The sequence below is a fragment of the Leishmania infantum genome, chromosome 27, assembly GCF_000002875.2.
Source record: "Leishmania infantum JPCM5 genome chromosome 27".
In the NCBI taxonomy this organism is placed as follows: domain Eukaryota; phylum Euglenozoa; class Kinetoplastea; order Trypanosomatida; family Trypanosomatidae; genus Leishmania; species Leishmania infantum.
Window position 1 is genome coordinate 907300 of NC_009411.2, and position 9284 is coordinate 916583.

General features: G+C 59.5%; 3 protein-coding genes across 3 annotated transcripts; all 3 read right to left on the minus strand.

The window, feature by feature from the left end:
• Positions 1 to 686: 686 nt before the first annotated feature.
• On the minus strand, positions 687 to 4046 carry LINJ_27_2060 (hypothetical protein, unknown function; the record flags this gene model as incomplete). Its single annotated transcript, XM_001466406.2, has 1 exon — positions 687 to 4046. One exon carries the CDS (start codon positions 4044 to 4046, stop codon positions 687 to 689), a length of 3360 nt encoding a protein of 1119 aa, XP_001466443.2.
• A 3109-nt stretch (positions 4047 to 7155) lies between these two features.
• On the minus strand, positions 7156 to 7317 carry LINJ_27_2070 (hypothetical protein, unknown function; the record flags this gene model as incomplete). The annotated part of the gene is made up of 1 exon (XM_001466407.1): positions 7156 to 7317. One exon carries the CDS (start codon positions 7315 to 7317, stop codon positions 7156 to 7158), a length of 162 nt encoding a protein of 53 aa, XP_001466444.1.
• An 836-nt stretch (positions 7318 to 8153) lies between these two features.
• Positions 8154 to 9284, minus strand: LINJ_27_2080 (conserved hypothetical protein; the record flags this gene model as incomplete). The annotated part of the gene is made up of 1 exon (XM_001466408.1): positions 8154 to 9284. The coding sequence occupies one exon, from the start codon at positions 9282 to 9284 to the stop codon at positions 8154 to 8156; it is 1131 nt and encodes a 376-aa protein (XP_001466445.1).

Below are 9284 nucleotides of genomic sequence, written 5' to 3' on the forward strand. Positions count from 1 at the left end.
GGCAGTGTCGGGTGTACGCCATCACCTCTAGCTCGCTCGACGTAAAGGCGGAGGGGCGCTGAAGGACAGAGTGTAGTCCATGAGAGACGAGAAAGCAGCGACAGAAGAAAGTTCAGGTAGCGGCAGGGTCGGGGAGGGTAACGGATCGCGCGAAGCAGCTGCAAGACGAGCAAGATGCTACACAGCGGTATGGGAGGCCAGCAGTAGAAAGGTGATGGGGGTGGGCAGAGAAAAAACGAAAGAGAAGAAGCGGGGGTGGTGCAGACACACACACACACGCATACACACGCGTGCAGAAAAGCGGTTCGACAATAAGGATCAACGAGGGAGGAAGCGATAAGTGGTGCGAGGAGAGCGGGGAGAGGAAGACCGGCATACCCGATGTGGAAGAGAAGGACACAGATGCTGATGCACGTGGGTGTGGTGCTCAGTTTCTTTTGGGGGTGCAAGAAGTTTGAGTGCAGCCCGCCCCTTCCCTCTTCCCCTCTTGTCGCACGCCTTCTCACGCACCGGGATAGAAACCTACGGTGCATCGGAGAATACAAAGAAAACAGTGCAAGAGAGAGATGGAGAGACAATATGTCGGCGAGGATGTTGATAGATGGGTCAGCAGGCACGACACGAGCGCTGGCAGGGGCGGCTGTTCGGCACGCCCACAAACGCGTGATTCGAAGGCCTCAGACTCGTTACTGGCCAGACGTGCTGAGGTCAGCGAGCCGCTGCCGGACAACATCGTCGAGCCTGAACCAGACCGGCTCCCACGTCTGTTCATCTCTCGCCTGTTCGAGGACTTCCTCCAGCACCGACGCCTGCGTGACGCGCGGGCGCCGGCACAGACTTCCGATCTCGTACGCCGTCATGTGAAACTCAAGGGCTGCGATCTGTAGCAGGCGCGTCGTGCAGCACGTCACCTCTGCCGCCGTGTTGGCCGCGTCCCTGTCGTACGCGACAGAGTTGGATGCATGCTCGCGTGGTCCGGCATGCAAGGATTCAAGGGGTGGAGTGGAGGAGGACGAAGACGCCGACCACGCAGTCGACATTGCACGAGCACGGACAGCAGCAGCGTCTTTGTGCATCGCCTCCGTGCTCAAACTATCGCCTCGATCGAAATTGATCATCAGCTCTACAGCTGCTGGATCCCAAGTGCTCACATACGGATGGCCGGAGGGGGCCTCAGCGCCACCATCCATGGTGCTGCTTTTCTTCGCGGTTGCAGCCCTAGACGCGCAGGGTGCTGCAGCCGCACTGGTTGTCGGCGCCACCGCTCTTTTGGTCGACGCCGTCGGCAGAGGCGGGAGCCCCGTGAGATCGTCCAAGCTCGCGGCGGCAGCACCCCGGCCGAAAAACTCCCGCGGAAGGTGACGCGACGCGAGCGCTGCACTCGCTGCGTCAACCGTCGCACAGCCCATGGCTGCTCTGGCATACTGAGCATCATCGCGCGTCAGCGACGTCAGCGCAGCGTCTCGCTGCCCCTCCGCCATCTCAAAGTCATTGCAGACTGCGCTTGTTCGCGGCGTCGACACATCGTGGGTGGGGACGCCGCTGTGTGCGAGGAGCGCTGATCGCACCAGCTCCGCATCTGCCACTGCGTCCAGGGCGGCGATGTAGTTCAGATTGCGCTCCGAAAACGGCTTCTTGGATTGGGGCCATGACAGCCACTCGTAGTCCGGATCGGCGTAGCCGGACGGACAGATATATCTGTGGTCGATCGGGATCAAATGCGGAACGTCTTCCTTGGCCGTGGTGATGGTCGCGGGCATCTCAGGTGACAATCGGGCCGCTGTCGAAGACGCCGAAGGCGACGATGCAGTCCCGTCGCTCCCCGCAGCGTTAGCTAGGCGGGCGCACCGCGGACGACGTGCCATGACGGGCTTTCTTCCGTCGCGGCAGCGGTGATAGTTGCAGACAAGTACGTTGCCGCCGTGTCGGTCGCCGTTCAGGGTGCGGATGTCGAAGATGGCAAGCGCGTGCACCTCGTCGACGTCGAAGTGGCCGGGGAGAACGTCCGCGGCCTCTTCACAGCCAGGCACGAAAAGCTGCAAGCTGCCGATCCGGAGGTGCGTAGATGCTGCCACTCGAGCGGCAACGCTGTCGCCATCGTCAGCGCCGATACCTCTCCAGTCTGTCCCACCCGTGCGTGAACTCCGAAGGCCGCTGTTCGCAGGGGCATCTCCACCTCCTGCCACCGCGCCCAGTGTGCCTGTGGACAAGCTCGCGGTAGCAGCACCACCACCCCCGTTGCTGTTGGCTGTTGTCGCACCCACCCCGGCCCAGTAGGTCGATGCCACCTCCAGCGTCGGCGGCACCCCGGCGTTGTGTCCGTGATCGAGGAGGTACGCGAGCACCTCACGCCGGCTGCCGCTGCCGGGGGCAAACGTCTCCGTGCGGTCGCTTTCACGATTCGCGTGTGGGTTGCTCTCCTGGCCGATTTCCTCGTCGCATGGCTTGAACACAGCCACCACGGCGCCATGGCTGTCGCTGTCGGTCGCCGCGAAAGTCGCCGTCGCCGATGAGGACGACGGCCTTGCAAGCCGCACCATGTACGTGCCGCCTGCGCTGTTGCTGTGCAGCTCCAGGCGCAGTAGGGTGTCCCACAGCTGAAAGGCAGCGAGCGCCTGGCGGAATAGCTGAGGCTCGCCGGATGCAGATGCACTCTGTAGCAGAACCTCGTTGACGCCGCTAAGTCGCGGCTTCATGGTCCAGTGCTCGTACGAGCCGCAGCTGCTGCCGCCGCGGCATCGGCGCGGACGGAGACGCAGCGAGCTGTCCCCGTCCTTGTCACTGATGGGCATGGCGTTGTGGCCCTGGAAGCAGGCCACGTAAGAGGAAGAGAGAAGGGCGGTAGACGGTGCCGTCGTCGGCGTAGTGGTGCGCGCCACAGGTCCAGTGCAGCGACCGCTATCACCGCACGCCGAATTTGCGTTCCGTAGACACTTGCGAGAGAGCTGTCGTGTCGTGCCGTTCCCGCGTCTCACCAGCTCGGGGGAGGATCTCCTCACGCTCGGCATAGCGCACGACAACGAGTCGGACGAGAGAGAGATTGAGAAAGGCGGCGTCATTCCCGCTGTGGGGATCGCAGCTGTGTTTGCATCTGGCGAGCTCTTCTCCCGCTCCTGCCACGCATCTCCAAGATGCAAGCAAGTGCTGCTGCTGTTTTTGCTGTTCCTCGTGCGATCGGTAGTGATGTCAGCGGTCGTGCGGTAGGTCGATATGCGCAAGGTCGCTGGCGCGGGGATGCCGAAAGCGGCGGTGCGGTCCCACTTGCTCCCGCGGTCGTCCCGGTCGTCCTCGGCGCTCTCAGCAAATGGCGTCAAGTCCAGTACGCGGGAGCTGCTGGAGTGGGGAGTTCCGCTCTTGCAGTTTCCAGCGGGCCCAGAACGGTCAGTCACGTTGGAGGTGACGGTCGTGCTCACGCTGCCTTCGTCAGACCCCTCGACCCCTCTCGATGTGTAGTTGCCCAGCGCCACTACCTCTCGATTCCGCTGGAGCAGAAGCGGCGGCGTCAGCGGGGACGTGGGCACCGACGTGGCTCGATGTTGCTGAACGCGCACGTCTTCGGCGACCTCGGCTCGGCGCCGCCGCGGTTCCTCTCGCATCTCCTTGTGACTTGATGACGCGACTGAGAGAGACGACGGTATCGAAGGCGAGACAGCAGCGACGGTGCCGGCCTCTTCGTGCTTCGACACCAGCGCCACCGTAGCTTCGGAGGGCACACGCACCGTTTCAGAGCAGGGAAGAAGCGCAAGAACGGCTGGGGGGGGGGGGGGTCGAGGTTGTATCGCAAATACGAGCGCGTCTCTGGCGGCGGGTGGTGGGAGGCGATTGGCGGGAAGAGACAGACCCCCTCCCTTCCACACGTACACACACACGCACACACTGCAGCGGCAATAGAAGAGCTGAGCAGGAGTGCACACGAAGATGATGGTGGGGGCGTGAAGGAAAAGGGAGACGCGCCGGCCACCAAAGAGATGAAGGCAAGACAAGAGCACACAAACGAATTCGAAACGAGAGAAGAGTAGGAGAGACACCAACGAAGAGATGCACATGCAGTGAGCGAGAGAGAGTCGAGATGAGCGAGGAGGGGCTTGGCACGGCAGACAATCAAACGCACGAAAGGAAAAAAAGATACGCAGCACCACCACTACATGGAGGGCCCCCGGCAAGCGGTGCACGCCAGATGCAGCAGCGGTGGTGGTGGTGGTCGCGACAGCGGTGTACAGGAGCTAGGGAAGGGGAGAATAGATGAGTGCTCGACGCACGGTGTGTAGAGCGAGGGAGCAGGAAGCAGAGAAGGAAGACGTCGAAACAAAGACAAAAAAAAAAAGAGGGAGAGAGGCAGAAGAAGCAGCTACTTGACGACCGTGGATGTGCTGTATGTGTAAGAGATGCGTGCGTGTGTGTGTGGGTGTGTGTGTGGCTCCGCACACAAGCGAATTAGTCAACCAACAAATGCCGCACTGTACATACACAAGTAAGCATGCACATGAGACACGCACACGCAAGCACACATTCGAAGCCTGCTCAAGCAACCAGGCATGTAAATGCGATGCAAAGAGATGATGTCACGGGCGTTACCCACACCCAAGCAGCGTACCAACATGCAAACACAGGCACGCGCATACACATACATAGAAGAAGGAAAACAAAGGATGATGATGGTCAACACAGAGAACAGCGTGCGGTAGGTGGAAAAGCGGGAGAAGGCAGTGGGGTGTGGAGAGAGAGCTTCAAGAGACGAAGCGACGACGATACAGTCACGTGAAACTGTAAAATGCACATAACTGCTGCCGCCACCTCGTCCGTGCGAACGTGCGTGCGTGTGTCTGTTAGTCGGTGCGTGAGCTCGATGGAGAAGGCAGCAACAAAGTGGAAAGGCAACGAGAGAAGGGAGAACGCGAGAAAGGGGTTTGTCATATATGCAGCACGGCGGCGGAGCGGGATGGGCAGCTGATGGATGTCGAGGTCTAGCACAGGCTGTGCCGCTCGGGGTGGGCGTGAGAGAAAGAGCGAGAGAGACTACGAAAGCCAGGGCACGAAAGAGAAGAAAAACGAACTAGAGGAAGAGGCCTGGCGTGTGGTTATATGCATGCATAGATACATATGTATGCACGTATACGTAGACGCTTCCTGTCCGGGGAGGAGGGAGGGAAGGACTTGTGCGTGTGCGTCGCGATGTGTCGTCGCGCCAGTACGACAGCGGTGATGTGGGGAGGGACAAAAGGAAGAGGCAAGCGGAGGGGAAGAGAAGGTGCACTGTCCGTATTGGAGGGTAAGACGCGAAAAAGGCGAACCCACAAAACAGAAGTGCTCACGCACCACCAGCACGGACAGGGGAATGAGGAGTGGGGCGCGGGGAAAGAGTGGGTGCGGAAGGGGCCGCGTGTGAGAAGGAAAGACTCGCTCTGTGTGCGTGTGGGGCGGGTCAGTGGGTATACGTGTGCGCGGAGGGAGATGGTTTATTGGAGTTGATTCTCGTGAGCACTGACAGATTCGTGTGCCCCCTCCTCCTCTCCTTCCCTCTCGCTCTCTCTGCCCGTTCAATCACGCCGTCCTCACAGCGGCTTGCGCCCTTTTCGCTCTTGTCGATGCTTGCTGTCGTCGTTGTCTCCATGGAGTTGTGTGCTGTGCATCAACACGAACAATACACTCAATCACCACGCACACACATGCACGAAGACGACGTCAGTCATGCGTCGGTTGGTGCGTATGTATGTGTGTGTGTTGGGGGGGGGAAGCGGGGGCGGAATTCAAGTGGCAGCCGATCTGATGGCTGTACCCCGCTTACACACTACGGCCACCTTGGCAGACGAGACGGTGAGTGTCGATCGGCAAGCGGAGATAAAAGACTTGCGCGAGCTGTTTTTCGAGGTTCTCTTCGCTGCGGCTGCGAAGGCACGAGTGCAGCGAGCAAGCACGTGCTGGTGCACACAAGTATGAGTCGGTGGTCAAGTGTGAACGGCGCAAGAGAAGTAGAGAGAGATCAGATGCGCAACGCAGCGGGTGCGCTCGCGTGAGCACACGTAGCACAAGAGAAATTCGGCGTAGGCCGCGAGCAAGCACACACGCAGAGAGAGAAAGAGAGAGCAACGTGTACACAAAAACGATGAGAGAAAACGACGGCATGCCACAATCCGTTCCGTCTTACGCCTCGTCTCCTGGCCGTTGGTGTCACTGCTGCCTTTCAGGTATGCGGTATTGTTTGGGTGCGCGCGCTTCTCGCCTTGTGGGAAGCTTTCATGCAGAAAGCAACGTTGTGTATTGCGTGTGTGGTCGTGGTGGTCGTCGCGTTGGCGGTCGTTGAGCTATCGGTCACCACGCGGAAGAGAGACAGAGAGAGAGAGAGCGAAGCTGGGATGTGAGGGAAAGAAAAAAACGCCATGGCACGTAGAAGCGGAGACAGGAAAAACGACTAGAGAACATCGAGTGCTGCTTGCCTCTTGCTTGGCTTCACAGCATGCGGTGTGGGTGAGAACGCGAAGGATGTCAGAGGGAGGGTGGTACGAATTCAGTGACCGTAAGCACACCTTTCTCCCTGACAGCGCCTCATCCACGCGCGTGCTCGCGATCCGGGGTGGGCGTTGCTGTCCAGTTGAAGAGACACGCCATCGCTTTCTGAATCTCCCTCTTTGTTGGGTGCACTCCCTGTGTTTGTCTGTTCGGGGCTTCTGCGGCTGATGTGTTGGCGGTGACGGGGAAAAAAATCAACAGCGATGATAATGATAACGAAGATAATAAGAGCACACACACACACTTCAACCGAAAAAAATCGTGATGATGATGGGGGAGGCACAACGCAAGAGTAAGGGGAAACCCTGACGTGTCTGCGTGTGCGTTTACGAATGCGCGGCGGTCTGCCCACACGTCTTTACGTATGCCTGTGCGTGCCATCCCTCACAAAGGTGAGGGAAAATGCAGCGAAGCGGCGCGATGGCGGGAAGAGGTCGACATCCGCGGTGACAGAAGGAGGGGAAGAGGAGGAGAGCGAAGCGGAGAGACACAGTGCGCTCATGGAGATGAGAAGCGGAAGGTTCCAGCCTGCAATGATGCTACGTGCTTGCTTTTCACCTCCAAGACGCACGTGTGCCCCACTCGATCAGCGTTCCTCCATTGTATCCCCACACACACACACACTCCGAGAGTCCCTTCAGTCCCACTCTACTGAATCTTCTTCGCCTGCCGGAGGTCGTACTGCTGACGCATCCAGTCCCAACTCTCCTTGGTGCTACCGCCGTCATTCATCAACGCCAGCAGCGACGCGGCGCACATGAACACGAGCCCATACTTGTAGATGTTGGACTGATAGGACACCCACCTCATCTTTTGTGGTGTTGCGTTGTGTTGTAGATCCCGTGGATGCGATGCGATCGAGAACGATGAGTCGCAAGCCGGAGGAGAGGAGGCCTGTCTCGGCGGCAATGGCGTTAACCGAGAAAGGAAAGGAATTCGATGTGGCCAGCCTCGTCGTCTCAGCGCTCCAGACAGGGAGGAGATGAAAAAGAGGGGGAAGGCGGTGGGAACGGGTAGCGGGAGGGAGAGAAGTGGATGCGGCGGAACTGAAAAGAAGAACGTTCGTGTGCCGGCGCGCTTTTCTTCCGCCGCCTTGACGTGGAGCAGCGAGGGAATGCGGTTTGACAACGATAGCGGACGCGAGGTGGCTGAGCGCCTTACTAGTCCCTCGCATGGGTGCGTGTGAGTGTGTTGCAGAGGTCCGCCCTAAGGTGGGGCTCCTTCGAGATACGCAATGCAGAATGCGTGCGCCGTGCGACCACCAAGGGGGTGGCGAAGAGATGACGGTAATGGCAGCGAGTGCGTTTGCATGACACCCGCGCGACTGCACAAGCATGCAAGAAGGTTCTTGTGTCACAGGTGAGGCACCAGCACAAGAGGAGATTGCAGAGAGCGATGCGAGCGAGTGTAGGTGTGCGTGGAAGTAGAAAAGAGTCGCAGGGAAAACGTGCCGGATGCATCGAGGAATGGGCGGTGTTGTTTGCCCTTTTCGGTAATAGCAGTGAGAGCAAGCACCCCGCATCCTCAGTCACAGCGCATACTGCAGCTTCGCCGAAGAGTCACGCACAGACGCACGCCCAACACACACACACACACACACATATATATATATATATATACATGTATATATACATATCAACATGCCATCATTCGTCGTCACGCGACAGCAGCCGGTTCGCCTCCATCACCTGCGCGTCCATCATGCGCTCTCCGGCGCGACTCCACACGTCAGGGAATCGACGCAGGTACAGCACGTCGCCAACATCCAGCGGCTCCAGCGCGCGCAAGGCAAAAAAGCCGCCACCCTCCAGAAGTGCGGGGTCCATCAACTCGCTCTCCAGGTTGATCCGCTGTGCCACTCCTCGCGCCGTGCGCGTCTCCTGCGCCACAATCGGCTCCTCTTTGCCCTTCTCGAAGAAGGAGATCTGCAGCTCATCACATTGCGCCCGAAGTGTCGCCACATCTGTGAAGGGGTAGTATTCGAGAACCGTATTGTGCGAGCCGTTCTCCAGCTGCGGGACGGCATCGACGAGGGGAACGAGGGTCGGGACGTACATCTCGCTCGACTTGGCTTTAAAGAAGTTCGTGCCGGGCACGAATGCCTCCACGGCGGCCGCCTCGATCGGCTGCGAGCGGAGGTGCACGCACGCCAGCCCACGAAAGAAGTTCTCCAGGAACACCTCCGGGTCTTCGCAGGCGTCTGTCGCCATCTCGGACAGATAGTGGTCCAGCACGCCGCTCTCCTCCTCGCGTTCCTTGCCCATGCCATTCGAGATGCCGTCGCGGCCGCGCGTGTCCTCCAAGAGGTAATGCACGTATGGCGTGTACACGGATTCCTCGAGGGAGGCGATGCGCGTCATCCAGCCAGCCTGTGCGAACTCGTACATGCAGGCGCTCCTCATGAAGGGCAAGCGCTCGTTGTAGTTCATCCAGTTCAACTGCAGCGGAAAAGCCGTGGACGGGCAGTCGTACATCTCTTTCGCGACCGTCAAGAAGTTGAAGCACGCGGAAAGGGGGCTGGTGATGATGGCCTGCCCCGGTCGGATCGGCTTCGAGGCGCGCAGACACCGGGCAAAGTGGATCGTCGACGTCATCTTCACGTTTCCGTACGCCCGCACCTGACGCTCGCGGCACCATTTGCTGAAGTTCTGCATGGTCTCCTTCTTGTACAGCCACGTTCCCACCTCCGTCACGAGGCGCGGCTTGCGCGTGGTATCACGGTGGATGGGGAGGCCCCCACCCATGGCGTTGTTCGCCGTCTGCAATGTACGTCGCAT